Source organism: Orbicella franksi, chromosome 2, assembly GCF_964199315.1.
Source record: "Orbicella franksi chromosome 2, jaOrbFran1.1, whole genome shotgun sequence".
Lineage (NCBI taxonomy): Eukaryota > Metazoa > Cnidaria > Anthozoa > Scleractinia > Merulinidae > Orbicella > Orbicella franksi.
Genome location: NC_138146.1, coordinates 3,206,457 through 3,228,881, shown reverse-complemented (window position 1 = coordinate 3,228,881; position 22,425 = coordinate 3,206,457). Strand labels below are relative to the sequence as shown.

General features: G+C 40.1%; 2 protein-coding genes across 2 annotated transcripts; both read right to left on the bottom strand.

The window, feature by feature from the left end:
• Positions 1-2,019: 2,019 nt before the first annotated feature.
• On the bottom strand, positions 2,020-3,190 carry LOC145477083 (uncharacterized). Its single transcript, XM_081455477.1, has one exon. It carries the CDS (start codon positions 3,173-3,175, stop codon positions 2,537-2,539), a length of 639 nt encoding a protein of 212 aa, XP_081311603.1. The 5' UTR covers positions 3,176-3,190; the 3' UTR covers positions 2,020-2,536.
• Positions 3,191-3,813: 623 nt separating this feature from the next.
• On the bottom strand, positions 3,814-21,312 carry LOC145477067 (uncharacterized). The gene is made up of 15 exons (XM_081455476.1): positions 20,637-21,312; positions 16,388-16,601; positions 15,264-15,306; positions 14,218-14,311; positions 13,853-13,985; positions 12,264-12,441; positions 11,422-11,519; positions 11,224-11,305; positions 10,338-10,502; positions 9,536-9,644; positions 9,375-9,450; positions 9,167-9,228; positions 5,501-5,579; positions 5,273-5,389; positions 3,814-4,829 (listed from the first exon to the last, which is right to left on the bottom strand). Exons 1-15 carry the CDS (start codon positions 20,735-20,737, stop codon positions 4,650-4,652), a joined length of 1,731 nt encoding a protein of 576 aa, XP_081311602.1. The 5' UTR covers positions 20,738-21,312; the 3' UTR covers positions 3,814-4,649.
• Between the last annotated feature and the right edge of the window lie 1,113 nt (positions 21,313-22,425).

Below are 22,425 nucleotides of genomic sequence, written 5' to 3'. Positions count from 1 at the left end.
TTTTAAAAGTGCTCAAAAATAGCTGAATTTTGGCATGTGGGCTTCGTTTTACCTGAGAAACATTGCTCTTAAGTTTTTTTTCACTGGTTTGCTCTTCATTTTCAAGATATAATGTATGCAAAAAACTCAGTTTTCCAAGCAGCATCTTTTGAAGATCTTTTCTTTTTTGTTATTGATCAACCCCATTTGCTGTGGAAAAATGAATGGTCCACAGGCCATGGTTTTAGGGTATGATCACAAGTTGGAAAGCCTGAAACTCGGGTAATATTACAAACTTGTCCTCTGGGCTCTTCCCTTTGAAACTGGGAGGGTCAATTTCAAAGGGAAACAAGGTTGAAATCATATCAGTATAATATTCTTATTTGGGGGTGCAAGCTAAGGAACATTGTGTTTCAATTTACATTGAACTCACCATCTCTTTTCTGATTGGCTGAAAGCATACAATGAATTTTCAAAATCAGTGCCTGTGACGTGATCTATCTGCAGATTGTACAATAATCACTCAACGTCACCAGTAATCATGTCGTATGACTTTGGTGCATGATGTCTAAGGGTAATCATATGCATGTCAAGTTTGTGCGCTTTGTGTTGCTTTCCGTCAGTGAAGAGCAAAATTATGACTTCCATTTTTTTTTGTTCAATGTATAATAAAGCTATAATTATAATAATTATTATTATTAGATTCGGGTTTTCCAATATCCAGAAAAATCAAGGTCTCAGTGAGGGTTATCAGCCTCAGCCTTAAGCTTCAGTTGATAACCCCTACCTCGACCTTGATTATTCTGGATATCACAAAAACCTCATCCATTAATTGTTTATTAACACCTCAAAGTAAGTTTAAACATATGCTAGAATAGGAAACTTGGATATTCCGGGCCATGCAGTTTCACTGACAATAATTTGGAGCAGAATGGCTCTGAAATTATCCAATCCTGAAATGGGCTTCACTTTTCAACTTACTTACTCTGTACATGTGCAGCTTACACCAAGTATCGTGAATATTTGTTATTTTGTTAATCATTTAAATTTTCACAAATCTTCAGCATGAGCTTCACATGAAATACATTTTAGACTTACAAAAGAGGCCCCTCCCCATTCTGGTATGATCCCAGCCTCCTGATGGGTGATTTACCTGAAAGTGTACCCTTGAAGCTTTTTGAGTAGAGAGCTGTGGGGGTGGTGATGGTTTTGGTATTTGCTCACAACCCCAAAATTGTGGCTTAATATGGGTTATTGACCAAGTATGAGGTCAAAATGGCTAAATATTGGCCAAGATCTTTCATAGTCTTTAAGGAATGCATGATACATTCAAGATGAACCAAATTCTGCGTGGTGATTGATAACTCATCAGGTGGGATGGGACTATCTTGCCTGCAGAGATCCCACTTTAGGAGCTAGCTAGCCATATAATGACAACCTCTTGCTAAACCCAAGCGCAAGGGACATACTGGGGAATATTGGCCAAAGGTTGCGGCAGTGCAGACCTTGCTGTGCTCGTCCCATACGGAATGCTGAGGGCCAATATTCCCCAGTACAGCTCCATCATGTAAAGTTAGTAGTTTATCACATGGCACTAGAAAACAAAAACTACACAACTTGTAACACTTATAATCCCAACTAAGAAGAGCCATTAAGAATGCTCAGATTTACCTCTAGACCTTGCCAAATAATATGGCCCTGGTTGGGTGGGGGGGGGGGAGGGGATACTTCCATATATGGATTATATGTGTATGTGCTGTTTGTGAAGGGTACAGTTTTCAAGCAGTTTAGTCTGGGATAAGGTATAGAAATCAGACAGATGTGGTTTAGAATTGGGTATAATTTGCCAGGAAAGTGGGAAGTGTATAAATGATTTAGGCCAGATATAGAACAGGGTTCTTTTTCTGGGGTTCTATAATAAAAACTTTAAAAAAAACTTCTATAATAAAAACTTTAAAAAAAATCGTCAAGGAGAAGGCCCTGGGGACGAGGTTGGGTCATTATTGCACTGATGGTAAAACCAGTCGTCAGCACACTTCATCAATGAATAAGGTTTATTAGTAACGCTTTACAAATAAGCTATACGTCATGTGACGAAAAAATGGGAAATGTTAACGGACACTCCATTAAGTACTTAAGAAGTTTTGACTCTTATCTTCTCGTAGACTTTATACGTTTTCCAAAAAAAATTAAAATTTCACACCAAAATCAAATAAATTACACATCAGTTGAGAATGCCCACTGTTCACGAAACTCTTTGAAAATTATAGTAAACACAAGTACGTTTAAAATGCAGGCATGGAGAGGAGTCTCCTCTAATGTGGTACAAATTAAAAGTCTTATCTAAAACATGAATCACCGTAGGTCGAAACTGTTTTTTGATCGTAGATATAACAACCAAAGTGGCAGGTGTTCCACACAAACAAAGACACAAAGAAACCTAGTTTGTCCCAGTAGGAACATATGCTTTTCCTAGCGTTATAAAGCTTAATCGTACGTATTTTTCTAGTCGCGTATGATACAAAAGATAAACTCGCTTTGAATGTTTGCAGTCGTCTCATGCAACCTCCACTGCTGCGCCATTTTGCTCCGAGACCGTTGTTAGCTCATTGTCCTTCGAGGCCCTTTTCGTCGGCGATCTTTTCCTCTCGGCCGGCAGTTCTTCTGTCTTTTGTAGCTTTATTCCTGCCCTTTGGTTTGCCACACGAGTGCTCGTTCTCTCCGGTCTAGATCTCTCCTTCTTTCCAGTCTTGGCCTTTTTAACCGCTGGTTCGCTGCTATCTGTCTTCTTCGGTCTTCCGCGCGATTTCTTGGCAGGTTTTTCCGCGTTCGCTTTCTCCTCGGTTGCTGTTTCATGGGCTGATTCGTCGACGCCATGAGCTTGCTCTCCCTCAATCACCTCGGGTTGCAAAGCTGTTTCTTCGCCCGCAGAGCTTTCTTTCGTTTCTTCCGCACTGGGTTGACGAACTTCTTCAGTTGGTGGTTTCTCCTCGGCCATGCTTACTTGCTTTCCCTTCTTTCCTCGTTCTTTCGTGGATTTATTAACCATGCCGAAGACCCTAACGCAACCTTTCGACAAAGACAACACTTGATGCAGACAGACAGGATGCTGTATGGTTCGGTGAAAACCACTATAACCGGTTTTCTCCGGTTTCTTTGACAGGAAATCGATTTCACAAATTGATTCTTTGGCCATGTGATTGACAGCAACAAAAGTCGTTTGTGTAAAGTGATTGAATCGAGCAGGCGGTCTTGAAACGCAGATGTTTTGTGAAAAATGCTATTACGTCCACTATTCGTGGGCTGTTCCTCTTAAAGCTGTTTGTAAAACCAACAAACACTGAGACAATTCTTTCTTTGAGAGCAATCTTCTCTGATCTTTGAGTACTGTATTGTCATGTCTGCTGCGCGAGTGCGGGGTTTCCCCAGCAGCACGAAAGTGTCGTTATGTAAGCGCCATCGCAGTGTCCTGAATACATCAAACAACTTTCTGTTAGCCTCCTTTGTAAGACAAGCAAAAATACCAGCGACATTTTGCCTCTTGCCACAGACTGAAGCTAAAAGCAGGGAGACAGGGTTGACCAGAATAACTTTGAAACTTTTTAGTATGTATTTAAACCGACAGGCAAGTTTTCCATTGGGGTAATTCATGGTGGAGAAATACAGTTTACTCAGGAGTTTAGTAGAAATTGAGTTTATGACAAGTTTTATAAACATGGTGTAGGCAATGTATATTTTAAAAATTAATATTAAAACTACATTCAAAATTAATATTTTGAGTGCTTTGGAAGAGCCAAACAGAGACCACAGAACTGCATTACTGTCATGATATGAGTGTTGAATATGGGATGAAGTGCAGAAACTGATGTTATTCTATGAGAAATTGAATCGCTATGAAAACGAACATTTTCAGGGTACCAAGAACGGTACACCAAATCTCTTTATTTGCATTTCCAACCAAACTGACACCAAACATGGTGCTAACATGGCAATCTGTAATCCCCAAGGATGTGTGGCACATCGGTGTCAGTACCATGTCGCCAGCTACCCCCTCCCCCCAACTCACCCTGGGTACCAACTTAACAGCAACACTTTTAAGACATGTACAAGTTTGTGTTTTTAATGGCAATTGTACTCATGTGGCATGTCTAATAGGGTCTTTTTCAGATGTATTGTTTTTTTTTAGCCACAGCAGTTTTCTTCTTGTTTAATTTCTTAACTTGTCTGGCATTAATTGTCCTAAGTGACTAGTGGTCACACATTTTATACACTTGCACCAGCCCTTACCAATTTTACTGTAGAAAATTTTCTCTTTAGGTGTGAAGGAGTTCTAGCATTATCATCGACTGCATAGTTGACTTAGCTAGTTGGCTTAGCTATCATAACTATAATCTAAAGGGGAAATACAACTCTGATCAGAGACTATTCTGCAGCTTCAAAATAAGTCTTGCACTTTGGAAGAACTCAGCTGCAAATTATTCCAGCCATGTCGACTCTTCAGGCATTCAATTCATCTCCACCTCCAGATACTACCCAGATTTCTGTAGAGCTATGTCTACTCACCAACATAGAACTTTGCAAGTCAAATCTGAGATGTCTGAAGTGTATACACAAAGCTAGCTATGTCTGCTGTAAATTGTATCACAAGTTGATAGTTTCACAAGCCATCACTATGGTGTGTTGAAATCGAGATTTGTTGGAGCTACTGGAGACATCACTGCTTCATGGTCAGCAGTTATATTTCCAAGCGACAACTCTTGGGTATAAGCATCAGAACTTTCTCTCTCACTTTCTCCAATTGACCTACTGTTAGAAATCTGCCGAAGAAGGCCTTTTCCCTCTTCTCTGCCCTAATAAAACCACAAGTAAAAAAAGTACATAAATAGGCATAGGGTAATTTTATTACTGAGCATAGACAAAATTGTGAACAGTTTGCTTTGGAAATAAGATAAAGTCTCTGTTGGGTCTTGCCAAAGCTAATCCCAGTTCTCGTCGCATTCACAACTACTCATCCCAGCCCTGTATGCCACCCCTGGATGTATTAAATCTGCCAGGTATCTAGTATGTATATACTTGGGTGGAGAAAGGTAGTTAAGTCTTCAGCCCAAGAATACAATGTAATCACCCCAGTTAGGACTCAAATCCGGACTGCTTGTTATAGGAGGGCAGAAGGGAGGGAGGAAAGAAGGAAGAGATGAAAGAGGAAGGAAAGGAAAGCAGAGAGAGCACAAAGAAAGTAAAAGCGAGGACTGCCAGAAAAAAAAGTAGCAGAAATGAAAGATGACTCACTTACCTCGTTAAATTCACAACACTTGTGAGCATACATTTCAGCAGCTTCGAGATTTCTTTTCTTCAGGTTGTATTTTGCCAGAAATAGGTATGCAGAACACAAATCAGCAACTGACAGTATCTGCAACAACAAACAGTGCAGAAAATCAATATTATTTAGAGTTAGTGAATGTCCTTCTAGCACCAACTTTGATATTATCCACACAAAACTTTTTATTCTCTATGCTCTTACCCCAACAACCTCTGTCTGCTCCACATAGCGGTTGTATTGAATGGCTGCATCATCGTCTTCTTGAAGTTGCTCATGCAATCTAAAACCAAAACATACAAAAATCAGCAACTAGGAGATTTAATTATAATGTGGTGAGTCATATATCATGGCAGTAAATTGTTTGTGCCAAACCATCCAACAAAAACTGGAAGACAATAGGTGACATTTTGCACATAGCAGTGGTGAACTCAACATCAGTCATGCAGCTGAAATGGATAAGAGGGATAACCACTGGGTTGGTCTAACAATTCCCATGCAAGGCTTGAAAAAAGTGCCATCCGGCCAGCCAGGATGAGTAGATTCTCTTGCCAGGCAAGTTACTTTTCATTCCCCCTTATCTGATGGGCAAGGGCCCTAGCAAATTTTCTGCCAAAAATAAGAAAAAGTTAAACTTTGACTTGCCCGGGGCAAGGAAAATTCATGGACTGATTGTCTGAAGGGTAAGCTGAAATTCAAGTATTATTTTTTTCAAGCCCTGCCACGGCAGGATAAAGAGAAAGAAGTGTGATAACAATGATGACAATCGCAAGGGTAACAAGGGAAACCAGGATGGCCCCCTTTGCAACTATACCCACACCACCCTTACCAACATTACCACCCTTTAACCCCTTGCCACCCTTGTTACCCTTCCCAACCTCACCACCCTTGCAACTAATGCCACCCTAGCCACTTGCGTCACCCTTGTCACCACAGCCATCATTGTCATCCCCACCAACTTTTCAAGCCCTGACACCCTCAACAACTTTGCAACCCTTGCTAGCCTTGCTACACTAGCCACCCTTTCAATCCTTGCCACCCAATATATTTAAATTAATGTATTTAAGGCAGTAAAGGAGGTGGGCTGGGGTGTTCAGAGTGGCGGGGGTTACTAGGCTGTCTGAGGGTCCCCAATAGGTTTGGCGGGATGCGGGATTTGGCTTTTTTTCGCCATGATATTCAGGATTTGAGCTGAAAACAGGGGCGGGAAGTGGGAATTACAATTAGGAGCGGGAGCAGGATTTCATGTTTTTATGAGGTTGGGATGCGGGATTCACAAGGGGAACAGGACGGGATGTGGGGTTTCAATTTTTATACGTCATAAATTGACCAGCGCAAAAGCCCCAAGTTGGGCAGAAATGAACCTTTTGTGTGTACAGCTGTGTCAGGTTTCATGTAATGAGTAGCAACGGCTCTGTACCCTGTCAGGTTCAGTCAAACACATCCATCATCACTCAACTAAGTTAGTATCATGAGACTGTAAGAAGTCTTTGAGTCCTATTGTGATCCTCTGACATCAATGACATCTATCCATTTCCCACATCTTCGACGCTTGCGAATGTAATCTTGACCTTCCCCCCGCCCACCGGTCTTTCTAGTTTTTCTAGTCTTTCGACCTTTTCTAGAGCGCTTGTCTTGGCCAGGATGGCCACATTGGGTGGCGGTGATAGTGATTTACCGAACAAAGTACAGTGTATGAGACATTATAAATTGCATCGCCATATACTACGAAAAGTATGTGCAAGTGGGAATGCCTTCATTCGGAAAGAAAAGTTCTGAGCCCAGATTTCAAGGAAAGTGAAGACGCTGGAAGCTTTGAAAGAAACTGTCAGGTACGGGCCATCCCTTGAATATGGTAAGGAAAAATCATTTTCTTTCACTGATACATAGACAAAAGAAGACAAAACAGTAACCAGTTTACAGAAAGAAACGTTATAATCATTTGTGCTTACTTATCTGCTACCTATTAAATCTTTTGGTGTTCTTTTATGCGATATCTATTTTTAAAAAGTTTCTGTGTTAATAATTAAATTAATTATTAATTTTAAAAAATTAGTAATTAATGCAGAAACGTCTTTGAAAAGTAGGCGGGATCGGGATTTCCAGGCAAAAAAGGGTGGGATGGCGGGATTAACAGTGAAAAATGGGCGGGAAAGTGGGATTTGAGAAGCCTATTGTGGACCCTCCTGTCTAGGATGGCCAGGGTGGTGAGAGTGGCAAAGGTGGTGAAGATGGCAAGGGTGGTCAGGGTGGCAAGTGTGGCTAGGGTTGCAAAGGTGGGATGGGTGATGAGTGTAGCAAGAGAGAGGGTGATGAGGCTGGCAACAGAAAGTATGGTGAAGCTGTCCAGGGTTGTAAGGGTAGTAAAGGTGGTATAGGTGGCCAGGGTTACAAGGGTTAAAAGGGTGGCCAGTGTGGCAAGGCTGGCTAGGGTGGGAAGGGTTGCCAAGGTGGTCACGGTGGCCAGGGTGGCAAAGATGAAAAAGGTAGCCAGGGTAGCATGGTTGATTAGGTGGCAAGAGCAACAGAGGTGGTGAGACTTCCCATGCATTGTGGCAAAGGTGGCATTGGTGTACAAGGTGTAAAGGACAGTCAGGGTGGCTAGGGTGACAAAGGTGAAGAGGCTACCCATGGCAGTTTGACGAGGGTGGGGAGGGTGGCCAGTGAAGAAGGTGGCCAAGACTGAGGGAAGGAGGGTGGCAACATTACTGTTAAGGGCAGGCAATGTGGCCAGGGTGGCCAGGGTAACGTAGATGATGAGGTTGGCAAGAGTGGCCAGCCAGGTTGCCAAGGTGGGTGGCCAGGTGGCAAAGGTGGCCAAGGTGGAAAGTGTGGGTGAACAGAGTGGCAAGGAAGGCTAGGGTGGTGAGGGTGGTGGGGTGAAGGAAATGCCAACCATGGAGAGAGTGGCAGGGGTGGCAAAGGTTGCCAGGGCCAGGATGTAAGGCCAGAGTGGCAAAGGTGTTGAGTGTGGCAAAGGTGGACAGAGTGGAAAGGGTGGCAAGGGTGGCCAGGGTGTCCCAGGTGATAAGGGTAGCCGGGATGGCCATGGTGGTAAGGATGGCCAGGGTGGCGAGGATGGCTAGGGTGATAAGGGTGGTGGAGGTGGTGAGGGTGGCCAGGATGCCAAGTGTGACCAGTGTGGCCAGGTAGACAAGTATGGTCAGGGTAGTAAGGGTGAGCAGAAGTCTAGGGTGGTGAGGGTGGCCAGGGTTCCCAGGGTAACAAGGGTTGTGAAGGTGGCCAGGGTGGAAAGGGTGGCAGTGGTGGCCCAGGTCACCAGGGAGGTAAGGGTGGCAAGGGTTCCAGGGTGACAAGAGTGGCCAGGTTGGTTAGGGTGACAAGGATGGCCAGGGTAGCAAAGATGGCCAGGGTGGCCATGGTGGCCATGGTGGCCAGATTTGCCACTGTGGCCAAGGTGGCCAGAAGACCAGGGTGGTGAGGGAGGCCAGGGTTTCCAAGGTGACAAGGGTGGTGAAGGTGACCAGGCAGGCATGGGTGGTGAAGGTGGCCAGGGTGGCAAGGATGGCAAGGATGGCTAAGGTGGTTAGGGTGGTAATGGTTGCCAGTTTTGAGGGTGGCCTGGATGGCTAGGGTGGCCAGAGTGGCAAGTTTGGCAAAGATGGCAACTGTGGCCAGTGCGGTGAGGGATGCAGAAGTGGTGAGGCTGAAAATAGAAATGATGTCATGAAATGTCCAAAACTACGTTTATACAGTTTAATAGTGAGTTTGAACATTTCATGACATCATTCCCATGTTCTATAGCAGTGAAGACCTTGGTAAAATGTGGTTGGTTTGTTTAGCAGCTACTAGGTAAGTTTACAATGCACACACACTTTGGAACTACTACTCATTTGATTTGGCTAATACCTTGCCAGCTTTATAACAGCCATTCCTTCCAAATCACCAACTGACATCGCTCTAAAATAGCACTGAAATGGAAATCATTTGATCACAATTGACATGTATTTGACAAGCAGTCACAAACCTACATTGTGTACTCCCAACCCAGACCATAAATAACTAAATATATTTTTAACCATTTTAAAGTACATCAGTGAGATGATTTGTTACTTACCTTTTTGGCATGTTGCATGTTGTCCAATTTTTCATAACTTTCACCCAAAGCAACTAACATTCTTGAGTCATTTGGCCTGCAAGTAGTTCATTAAGCTTTAGCTTATCAAATCTATACTTATTTCTTTATTGAACTGTACTCAGACATAAAAAGTGAAATACCTGAATTTGTGAGCCTGCCTGTAGTAATACAAACAGTAAAATGGCATCTTAAGGATTTCATATGTCTGTCCTAGTCCATACCATGCTCTATAATCTCTGTAATTTACCTCTATCAAAAACCAAATCAAAAACAAAAATTACAGCGATATAACCTGTTTACAGAACAGTTGAGAGTTGAGAGTTAAAGATTACAAAAAGTTCATAAAAATCAATTTGAATAATACTATAAAAAAACAGTCAAAAAATTAGCATGCATGTACAAATTAAAAATTTAAAGGAAATCACATCTTTTTATGAAAAACCTTTCCGACACTGTAGCATGAGAGCATGCTAAATTGTAAAAATTATATTTCAAAGTCAACAGCCGGCATAGAAAATTACTTATAATTAACAGTCAGTGGGTCACGTGTGAATTTAATTTCACCCAAAGAGGATACCCAATTGCAAAAATATGAAAGCTCCACAGGCTACATGGTAATTGGAAACTTTAACAATAAATAAACTAATGCCAAGGCAATAGAGTACATGGGTGGGTAAATTACATGTGTCTCTGGCTGTTGCCTGATAGTTGCCCTTGGAAATTTTATGTTCTAAAAATCTACTTAAAAGCTAGAGAACAAATATTTCTTTTTAGAACATAAAGATTTTTGCTTTTGCAGGCAACTATCAGACCATAAGCCCTGGATAGAAACAGTCTATTGTCACAATATTATAGAGTTCTTTGGAAACCTCATCATATTGTTAAAGTTTGAGAGAACTCAAAACTGGGAAACAGGATGTTCTATTGCAGCAGCAGTTATACCTATGGCTTTCCTGTATGCCTCTATAGCAGCTGATGTGTTTTTTCTCTCCATGAATTCATGTCCCATCAGTGTCCATGCAGATGTGTATTGCGGGTTCAGTTTGAGTGCACGTTGGAAGTAGGTGACTGCCTTCTCATGTTGGTCATGAAGGCTGTAGTAATTCCCTGCAAGATATTTGTTTTTTAGCAAAACACAATGCTACTTATGGTAAAACCTGTCAAAAAAGACATGGGTGTGGAAGGAGGGGAGGCTTCTGACAAACCATGGACTAATTAAGTTGAGAGAAAAAATTACACCCACAAAAAAGGCTTTTCACATATCAGGGTCCCTTGATCTTACGGATGAATTTGCATGTTGTTGACAAGCACAAAGTAATAAGCTTGTAAGAAGTTTTCGTTATAGGCATGAAGAAAGGCCCCCGCCTATCAAAAATAGCCTTTTCCCAAAATCTCCTCCCACCGCCATACAAGTCCTTGGCTTATGTCCAGTTTTCCCTCTGAAAGAAAAACATTATTTCTCTTCAGGTTGAAAGCCTCCTATTGAGAACTTGACTTGTACAATTAATTATTATGAAATTGCTAAAATATGCTCAGACTTGTGACATTCATTTTTAAGGTGTTTCCTTGAACATTATGTTTAGAAGGCGGTTTCCATGCAGTATTCTTGAAATTAAGCCACTAACATTCTTCTAAGGTGCAACATCCTTTCTAAATATTACAACCAAACTTTTCAGAAAATTAACATGCATTAACTTACTTTTAATGATTTCCTGATAACAAACTCGCCTAATCTTAGTCGATTCTGCTTGAAAAGCCTTTTGAACAAATGGGAGCAAATAAGAATAATTATTGGCTATTGAAGTCAGGAAGGAGAGAGTAAACTAACCTATGACACAACATGTTTCTTCTCTGTACTTGTCAATGCTGTTAGTGTGATGTGCTAGATAACTTAGCTCAGGCTTCATTTCCTGCAAAAAAAAAAAAAGAATGCACTTCATTGTAAGTAATTAGTTGAAATTGCATCAGGTTGTATTCAAATTATAGTTACTAAATGAACAGAAAGAGGGAGATTGTAACTTCCTACCTTGACATAAAGAATATTTGAGTATGTGTCCATGTGCTCTAGAGAATACGGATCTCTCTTTTGCACTTCTTTGAATAACTCACAGGCTGCATCAAAATCTTAGCCAAACAAAAACAACAATCAAAATCTGATTTTTAAATCTGTAATAAGTAAAACTTTGTCAAATCTTGGGTAAGACACATTAGTCTTGCAATTCTTCCCAATGGCTATGTGTCTAAATGGGTACTGGCCAGCAAATCAATGGTCATGAGCAACTTCTCATGGGTGTGAAAGTTAGAAAAATCACTGCCATGGCTGGATCTGATGATAATGATAGATTAAGTAATGATGACAGAATTTTATAATAAGGACAAGTTATCCCACTCAGATCAACTGTCCATCTGAGATGGATAATTTGTCTGCTGGACAATCTGGACAAATTATGTGCCTGTAGTATCGTTTGCCCTCATCTGATTTGTTGTCAACGTATCTTTAAGATGTACTGACAAACATGTCAATCCAAGGACAAATTCTACCAATTTTATATAACTCACCCAAACACTGGACTTTAAATACCTACTTGATGATTTATCCATTCCAGACAGATATTAAATCATGGTCTCAGTTGGATAAATCGTCCCTTACAATTAAAATATCAATTTGGCATCAAATAATTTGGTCTCTAGTAAACATTTTGCCCAAAACTAGGAAGAGTATTGTAAGGCTGCTGTAGTACTCCACAGTCAGAAGCTCGGCTCTATATGTCAGATTTCAGACACCACCCAACAGATTTAAAACAGAGTGCTTCAGTCCATCCACTTGTGAATAACTGTCTAATGATTTAGTTTCTCAACTTAAATTACCTCTGGCGTGGTATTGCACCAATGCAGTCTGGAGTAAGATGTACTTGTTTTCTGAAAATCCAGCCTGGCTAAGATTGACGTACCTTTCCAAGCCTTCTTCATTCAACTGTAGATCAATGGCTACATTTGCTTGGAAAAATTGAGACATCCAGTGGGAGGGGAGGGTCAGTGATTGAAGCTACAACAAAAAAAAAAGCATAGTGTGTCAAGTGAGTCAGAAAAATGGGAGAATATGAAACTTTAAATCATAGCTACAGTTGCAGCACGGTTCGATTGATTACCATAAATCCTCGAATTAGCGCCCGGGGGGGTTATTTCAAATTTACGAGAAGACGGGGGTGTTTATTCAAGGGGGGGGGGGGGGCATTTATTTAACTTTTCCCAAATTCTGGCCTGACATGATCATTTTTTTGATACATCATCCTGTGTAAACAACAACACAAGCTGTTTATCAACATAAAAAGCTGATCCTAAAGTTTAACTCACGGCACTTAACATGTTCACAAAACTTAAACAATGTAGAAATATAATACTACACGACGAAAACCATGCATCCTTTGTTGTCTCGTTACTCATCCACAAAAAAGGGGGGAGGGAGGGGGCACTTATTCGAGGGGGGACTCAATTTAAATTTTGCCCAACAGGAGGGGTGCTTATTCGAAAGGGGCACTTATTCGAGGGGAGAACTAATGCGAGGATTTATGGTATCTGCAGCCAGTTTTGTTATAATATAAAATTATTACATCTGCCCTCATGATAGATCTTGGAACACCTTTTCTGAGTAAGGGTCATAGAATCTTGGTGTACAATGGAAGGTACGAAATAACCTGAAGACTTGTTTGGAATTATTTAATTAGTAGAAATATTAATATTAATTATACCAATTTTTTCTTTCAACTTTTCCTACTTTATAACCTACCCACTTTCCAACAGATCCAAGGAGATAGGAACTCAAAAACTAATTAACAAGGGGTTGGCCTTTAATATTTGCTATAGCTATTGTCTTTCTTTGCCCTGATATATGGTTCTTTCACACTACATTTTGATGAGATTATCAATAATCAGAGTTAACTGGGAGATCTGCTGTTGGCCAGCAAATGATCGCTGTGGGCATGCATAGTTGTGCCATTGCTGTGCAGTTTCACCCTCGTGGTTTTGCTCTGCCTTGCTTTGTCATTTTGCCTTTGGTTTGCTCCATCCCACCCACTCTTGGTTCATGGTGGGCCCTTGTGTCTAGGTGAGTATACTTATTCTCCACTGAGAATTCAGTGTGACAGGTGCCAGGGGGAGGTGACCCGTGGGAGGTTGCGATGGATACCCCCTTTATTTGCATTTTGCCCACACTTGCTCACTGCCTGCTTTGCTGTCAATTAGCACCTACCCTCCATTTTGAATATTGCTTATCAACAAGTTAACATACTATACATGTGAGTGACTGTTGGGATACTTATGAGTAGAATCAACTTCCTTTTAATTAGTTATCTTTGCACAACATACATATGTGCCTCCTACATGCTCAACGAAATATGTGTACCTACATGCCAATTAGATCAAGGTCATACTGTAGTTTAAGCACAATAGTCACTTACAACTTCCTTATCAGAACAAAGAGATGAAAGCTCCAGCCACGCCCCCCAGTGTAGCGGTTCTTTAGTCACAGCTTCCTGTATCACTTCTAAGGCATCTTCTCTCAAATCAAGTTTCTTCAGTACAACACCGTACCTTAAAGATGTAAGCTAAGGAATCACTCTGCTTTTAAAAGAATTTCCAACCTACATGTATGCACATGCTAATATATATTCACAATGACACTTCAACTTACAAATATGCAACAATGTTGCATGGCAAGATGAAAGAAAACTTCTCATAATATCTTACATGTACATCTTTAATATTATCATGAGGTCTAAATTTACAGTCAGAACAATTTCATAACACAATGCTTTCTACTTACAAGTAAAGACAGAATCCATCCAATTCTCTGTGTTTCTTGTACAGTTCAGCTCTCAGGGAAGTCAGAGCCTGGTTCTGCACATTTTCTTGTGGGCCTGGAAAAGCAATACTCCCACACATAGGCAACTAGCATTGTGTACATGCATGTACCATGATTATGAAGAATCTGCTCAATTCATGGTTTGTACCAGAGGGGATGTTTGGTACAGTCAAACATCCAATTCCCTGTGTTTCACCTCTCCAAAATGGCAACGGCCACTAAAGCATGTCCCAACTGTCACGACAGCCTCTCAACAATGCCCAGTTAATGAACAACTGATGAACAGCGGGTGTATACAAAACCTCATTTTTTTATTGAACAAGGTAACGAATCTTGATCCATACCATGGGTCATTTGTCACTGTTTCTGTTTGGTTTCTGTTTTATTGAATGTCAGATATATGTTTTGATTGTGTAACATATTTACATGCTACAATGAGCATTGATTTTTAGAGCATAAAAACATTGAGTCCCACAACAAAACCAGTGTCACATCACACTCCCTCCCCATAAAGGCCACTTCTCTACAACGGTCATTGTGCTCTGTCACCGAGGTGGCCATTGATTGTGGAGAGCTTCAACTGCTTACAAAACCACAAAGTTAACACACAAACACACACACACACACACACAAAAGGAAATTTGATCCAGTTAATACAAATTTGCCATGAAGCATTTCTCATAATTTACTCAGACCTTATGTAACCAACGCCAACATTATAAAAGGTCAAAACTGGCTCAAGATCTAGACCTTGTGCAGATTTACATATACTAGGATCAAATAGCAGACAAGTACAAGTTGTTGTAACATTTCACGACAAGAACAAACAAAAGCGGTCAAAACTTGTTTCTAAATAAAAATTCATTAACAAGTTTGATTGGGCATCTCATTAATGGTTGCTTTTTGAAGTATGGTGTGGAACAAAGGAAAAATCAAAATTCTAATAAATAAATATACATTATTTAAGGCACAACATCAGATTAGTCAAGAAGAAGCCCATTTGTTACCTAAAACATCCATCATTTTGTCATTCTTGTGTTTCTCACCAGCCTACAAAAACACAAACAAATTGACCAATTTTGTATTCTCAGTGGACTGGATTTAGCTTGCAATGGAGGCTCATGTGGGGAAATATAATTAAAAAGAGATTAATGTCATTTGCATTTGCAAAGATTGCCTGCATTAGCCTCAGTTGCAAGCTAGTTCCAGTCCAATACCAAGAATTCATACAAAAATGGTCTATTAAAATGTATCAATTAAGAAGCTTTTTTGGCATTTTTAACACACTGCTTTTCAGGTTGCCAGTATTTAATTAACCTTTTAAGGTTACCGTAAACCTTCGCGGGTGTCCTAAGCGAAAAAAAATATTACCGCACTGTCTTAAAGACAACCACTACAAATTATATATCAATGCAAAGGTTTTTCGCTACGGACACCTGCGAAGGTTTACGGTAACCTTAATTAACTGTAATCAATTTGTAAGAAGGGTAAAATAAAGGATGTTGTTGCTGTTGTTGTTGTTGTTGTTGTTGTCATGAAATATATACCATACCAAGGATTACTTGGAGAGTCTTTGACTCAGACATTTTTTATTTAGTTATTTATTTATTTATCCTTTTTTTTGTAAAATTGCCCATAGACCTAGTCTCCAGCAATGTGACTGCCTGTGGGGTACTCCCATATACAAATGTAGATGTATAAGTTATATAGGTAAGTGCCACCGTGAAGAGTACGATTTAAAGGTAGTTTAGTCTGAGATAGGGATAGAAATCAGACAGTTTTGGCCTAGAATAGGGCAACTACAATAGTGATGATGCATCTGCATGGAAAATGACTAGTGTGGGATAGGGGAGGGGTTTTTCGTGCCTAGTCTAGAATAGTGTTGCAAACTTAAGCTGATCATGGTCTAGTATATACACTGTTGGGTAAAGGTTTCAGTGTCCCAGCGGCACACCCCCACCCAAAGATAATTTACAGAGTACCCTTCCCTGTGCGGTGCAGCTGCATCACTTTGTGGCTTATATGCTTATCTGTCAAATTAAATTGATGAAATGTTCTACTAGGTATCTTTAGATTTCAGACGGTAAATATGCCAATAATTCCTGGGCTTATACCATCTGACTTTACTCACCAAGTAACGTGAATACATGTACAAGAAGTACGCTTTGTGACTGGTACAACCATCCAGGAAGAAAGCTGCTCTGTCAAATTCTTTAAGATCAAAAAATGTTTTCCCCAGAGTATATCTATCAAAGTCTTTCACAAATTGTGGATCGTAATAATCAGTTTTTGGGAGATGATCAGATGATGGGAAGGATGGAATAGAAAAGGCCAACTCTGCAGACCTGTGGACATAGAAACAAAAAGAAGGACAGAAAAGTTGAACATTTCATCTACATGTAAGTGGTTAGTTTCTATAGCAGTCAGTGTAAAATGAAGACTGTGGACTGCAGACTGTAGACTGGGGTAAAATGCAGACTGAGGGTAAAATGCAGATTGCAGACTACAGACTCTCAGTTAATCGTGTTACCATTTCCATCATTGAAAGCTAAGTGTAATCAGGCTAACCAGAGTGTTACAGGTACCGGTAATATTAAGTCTAACCGGAGTGATATTCAAGCTAACCAGAGTGCAGATTTACACTGCAATAAGCCTGAATAATCCTGTTTATGGTTAAAACTATGCTTGTTCGTGCCAACTGCCTCTCTTTTAACTGGCCCTACTTTTCCAAGGAATGTGTTTGGCTCAAAATGGTGTTTTCTTGACTGAATTTCCAAGACAGGTTAATTAATTCCACCATCTCATGCTTTACTGCAGTCAAAGCTTATGATCAATCTGTTCCCGAATTACCACCTGTTAACAATGAATTAGATCCTGTTTGAGTTCTGCTGCCATTTAAAGACCAGGCTTCAGCCGACATTGTACAAGCACAGTTCAAAAATCTGAGCCAGAAAATTCAAATGACCATCTAGCCAAACGACATCTGAAACTGCACAGAGTCAAGCTGTCTGATGTTCACCAACAATCCCTTGTTTATCAATTTAATGTGATCTGTGTGATGCAGGTTACGTTGGTTACACACAGCGGCATTTGCGTCAACGCGTAGATGAGCACAGGAATGCATCTTCCTCCAGTAGAAACATTTGCATGTGAAACATTCTTATGTGCCCAAGGATCTTAACAAGAATTAAAATTACCATCTTAAAAAAGTGCAAGAGCAAGTTTGACTGTCTCATTTATGAAATGTTTTTTATTAATGAACTGTAATGTACAGTCAGACTCAATGTGTGTGAAAGTCTTAAATCATTTTAATTATGTTATTTTTGCATGCTTTTTATTGTTTTCAACACCCTTTTTAACATTGTCATACTTAACATACTTTTACTTCTTTGCTTTATATTTTATGCTTATGCAAAAATTTTTATCCTCACTTTTAAGCTTGATAATGACTGAAGTTCGGTCAAAATGTCACACACTTTTACCATTAGTTTTTAAAGAACCTTTACTTATAAAAACAAAAACAAACCAGAAAATTATGTGTGTACACACTTGCCATATTTGTAGAGCGTGGTATAATAGCTCACAAACTACGATGGCATATATGATGGCTAAGCCAGTGAAAACTCTTGAATAATTTGCATTATCCAGTAATTCAGTTTTAATAAAGTTCATACTTACGGCACTTCTCAGAAAGAATGAAAACTTTAAAACATATTTTGCTGGGAATTGCACTGTAGCAATTACAGTGCATTTACTGAAACTGGGGCCACTCAGACAATGAAAACCAATCAGATAGCAGAACTAAAACAATAGATTCCAACATTTTCAAATCCAGCCAATCATATGTCCTGTTTCCAAATCCAGCCAATCAAATGTCCGATACAAAACAATGAGGTCTCAACTTGTTTGTCATGATGCTTACACGACTACAGTGTCACTTATCAATGAATTGTCAAGCTTAAGCCGTTAGTACTTTCGCATGCTGGCAGGTTTAAGAAGAATTGAATTTTATGCTGCACTTTCTGTATGTGATCACTGGTTTGTTTTGTACATGAAAAGAAAAGCTGTGTAAGAATGTCACTCGTAAATATATATTGCCAGTAGAGTGCATGGTGTAGGGTTTGAATGTTGTTGCAGCTGTTTAAAAAAAAACCTTTAATGGTCTCTGTGAAAGGAAGACTCCTAGCTATGGCACCATCTTTTGTTTTTGCCTGAGTGATTTTACACTCTGAGGCTTTGAAAGTACAACGCAGACAAAAGTTCGTTTGAATTTTCGATGAAGATGATATTTCAATACACTGATAACCCAGAAAGGTAGCTCAAACTCCGAAATGAACAGCTCCTGAGACAGCGAACGCGACAGTTTTTCCGAGAACTGCGGACAACAGGAGCGGAATTTATTTTGTAAAAAGTGTCAAAATTTATAACATTATTCTACGATTTTAAACGACAACTGTAAAGATGATGTTTGTGTGGCCATACATTCATGGTGGAAAACGGTCAATCTAATGAATTTATCACGGTTGTAAATGTAAAATCTAAAGTAACACAATAAGTTCTAACACGAAAGTACTAACGCTTGAGCTTGAGACAACGTAGTCGCGAGCATCACAACGAACAAGTTAGATTTCATTGTTTTGTACCAGACATTTGATTGGCTGGATTTGAAAATGTTGGAATCTATTGTTTCAGTTCTGTCATCTGATTGGTTTTCATTGTCTGGGTGGCCCAAGTTTCAGTAAACACACTGTAACCATAAGTTCAACACACTAAATATGCAATATCTAAACGTGATGACCATCAAATAGTTATTAAAGAACCTAGCCATGAAGACACGATTAGCACCTAAAAGCAAACTCTGGAACACCGACTTGAAACCAGTCAGTGTAAAACGCAGACTGTGGACTGCAGGTTGCAGGCTGTAGCCAGTAGTAAAATGTAGACTGAGGATAAAATCCAGATTGCAGACTGGGGGTAAAATGTAGACTGCAGAATTTTCAATTATATACCGTGTTATTTCCATTATGGAGTGTTAAGGTGGCCGAACACAGTTTTCAGGCACACTCTTGCTATTAGGTGGCTCCCTATCGTTTTACGATTGCATGCACGCATAGGACGAAAGCTCAAGAATCCACCTGCGTTCAAAGGAAAACGTAAGTGTTTTTTCGATTTTTATGACGTCAACATGAGGACAAAAAGCAAAACTGACATTTAATTTTCTCGAGTTTCCTTCAGTGAATTTTTTTTAAATTTGGCTCAGTTGTAACCACATACAATTGCTATAAAATACCCTATTTATGTTAAAATCTGTCAGAGCTAATCTAATATATTTAGAAGAATGACAAATTACAGAATATTGGAAAAACAGTCTGAACAACCTTGACTTTTTACCAATTCAAAATGCCAGGCAATATCATTTCCATGATGTGGCAAAGTATGAAAAAATTGCACTGAAGGTAAGTATAAATATTGAGGAGTTTCGGCCAAAATGAGAAATATATCTGCCTGTCATTAGATGAGCTGTTGCCATGGTAATGGCCTTGATCCAAAAATTGGCAACCAAAAAATGAGCCTTATTTTAACAGTACCCATACCAGTAAATCTCTACAGGGAAAGCTTTAAGAGAAATTAACTAAGTTTCCTTTTCTAACTCGCGTTCTATAGGGAGGGTGTTCGTAGATACTCTAGGGAGCCACCATACCTGCCAACCCCCAGAGTACAAAAACCTGGAGGCAATCCGGCATCCATGCTGGCCATCTTCGCTTCGACTGATGTAAACAGCGTGTGAAAACCACGCCAATATTGTACCATGTATTGTGCGACTTGATTGGTTGATTTCTGACCAGTTAGGATACTCGTTAAATATACATCAATTTGATTGCTCTGTTTTATGTCGTCCAATCGAGAGCAGCTCAAATAAGAGCAACTAATTTCCTTCTTGTTTTATTTTCCTTTTGGAAATCTCGAAAATAACAAAATTAATAAAAAAGAAAAATTAAAAAGAGCCACGGTAGGTAGTTCCCGGGAGATTTGATGAGAAACTTGGAGACTCCTGGGAAAACCGGGAGAGTTGGCAGGTCTGAGCCACCTTAACCTCAAACAGCTTTATTCAGGTTAATCGCAGTGAAGGTCTGCGCTCCGGTTAGCCTGAGTATATCACTCAGGTTAGCCTAAATAAGCCTCCGGTTAGCCTGTTTACGGTTAGCTCTCAATGATTTTACCAGGATTCGGTTAAAGTCTACAGTCTGCAGTCTGCATTATACCCACGGTCTGCAGTCTGCGTTTTGCACTGACACTGACTGACCAGAATCGTCACATTTTTTCGTTAACCAAGATTGAGAACTCCGTAAAGGTTACCTTTGGAATCGTTTTAATCTTACCATTTAGCACTGTGAAGTAACCCTCTCTCGGAACATTCTTTCACCGCGTGAAGAAGATCTCGTTTGATCTCCGGTAGACAAACATTCGACACGGCCGCCATCTTGTTTTCAAAAACCCGCGCTCAGAGCAACGGTCGGGGACTGAGACGGGCTTTCAATATTTTTTTCCTTTCTTCTTTCGTTCGATTTCCCTTCCTCCCTTTATTCTTTAAAACAGGTATTCCCCTGGCCGTATTCCACGAATTTGGCCGTTAACATTGTAAAATTCCACAAGTTGTGTTTAGTAGCAAGGTTAGCAAGGGAAATTCGCGAATTCTGGCAACGTAGAAAACAGGAAAACAAAGGAGAGCATTTTATATTATTTTCATGCAATTTCCCCCTCTTCAAATTCCAGCAGGCCATGATGATAAAACCCGATAACGAGAGAAGGAATAATAGAAACTACAGCGTAATAATCATTTTATCAGTTGTAATGGAAAGGATATACAATGATTATCCCCTAAAATAGCTACAAAGTGAAAAAAAAAACAAAAATGATAGAAAACAACTACAGTCGAACCCCGGGGGGTACTCCCAGAAAAGTTGGGTTGAGGTGTGCGGCCCGCTTCCCAAAACCCTTACCCTATTTATGACCAAAATCTACTATATTCCCTACCCTATTTATGACCTGACCAAATATTCGATACCCTATTTATGTCTGTTTCAGACCTGCGTTATAACAAGTACCCTAGTTCAGACCAATGTTAAATTACCGGGATAATTTGTGAAGGGGTTTTGTTAATTTTCTTTTTGATAATGATGAAAAAGAGGCTTCTTCTTAAAAATATACCCATATCAAGGCTAGAGTGCAAAAACCATACCCTATTTATGACCAACATGGCCAAAATAGGCTAAAATCGATACCCTATTTATGACCAAAACGGCTGAAAAACCATACCCGTTAAGGCCGCACATACCTATAAAGCTCATATAAGGGAGTACGCCCCCCCCCCGGGGGGGGTTCACTACCGACATTTTCATTTAGGGCGGCTTTTAATTCCCGTATTAACACTGTTTCCTTGATTTTACACTGTAAATCACATTGACCACTTGCTAGGATCTCAAAATGGTGCCATTTGATGCTATGACCGTAAGAGGTTGAATGATCAGCAACAAGGGAGGCGTGACCAACTTGCATTGAGTGAGAGCTTTGAAGTGCTCCGTCTTTCTGTCATGCAATCTTCTTTTGGTTTTACCAATGTAGAAAGCATCACTATCCCAGGAACTGGCTTTGTAGACAATCTTCGATTTCTGCGAGCAGTTGAAACGATCTTTGTGAGGAAAGAAAGACTTCATTCTGCGAGTGTTCTGAAAAATATTAACCCTGCGGTTGACGAAATCATAAAACTTATTGACACAAGATTTTAATCGGCGTGTAATATAGCATCGCTATGGCAACCTAAATAAGGTAAAACAAGGATTACATCTTTCTTGGAAACTGTGAGAGTAGGTTCTGAAGGTCTGCCCTTATTTTTGTTCAGTACATCTTAACGTTGTAATCAATAACGCCTCTCGGATAACCATTTTAAAGAAAGGAATTCTTCAGATCAGATAGAGTCGACTGCAATAAAGTGGATTTTGAACAAATGCGTAAGCAACGATAGGCAGGGGCGCAGCTAGGAGGGGTCCCGGGGTGCCCGTAACCCTCCCCCCCCCTTTATAAGCATTTTTTTTTTTAAAACAGCCCACACAAGATTGCGAAAACGACATGACAATCTGCTGAGTACCCTCACTTGGACACAGTGTGACC

Excerpts from the sequence above, each read along its gene's own strand:
- LOC145477067 (XM_081455476.1), bottom strand. The coding sequence starts at position 20,737 with ATGGCGGCCGTGTCGAATGTTTGTCTACCGGAGATCAAACGAGATCTT. Across the intron at positions 11,306-11,421 it reads CAAATATTCTTTATGTCAAG|GAAATGAAGCCTGAGCTAAG; the intron begins GTAGGAAGTTAC and ends TTTTTTTTGCAG. Across the intron at positions 9,451-9,535 it reads AGGCAGGCTCACAAATTCAG|GCCAAATGACTCAAGAATGT; the intron begins GTATTTCACTTT and ends AACTACTTGCAG.
- LOC145477083 (XM_081455477.1), bottom strand. The coding sequence starts at position 3,175 with ATGGCCAAAGAATCAATTTGTGAAATCGATTTCCTGTCAAAGAAACCG.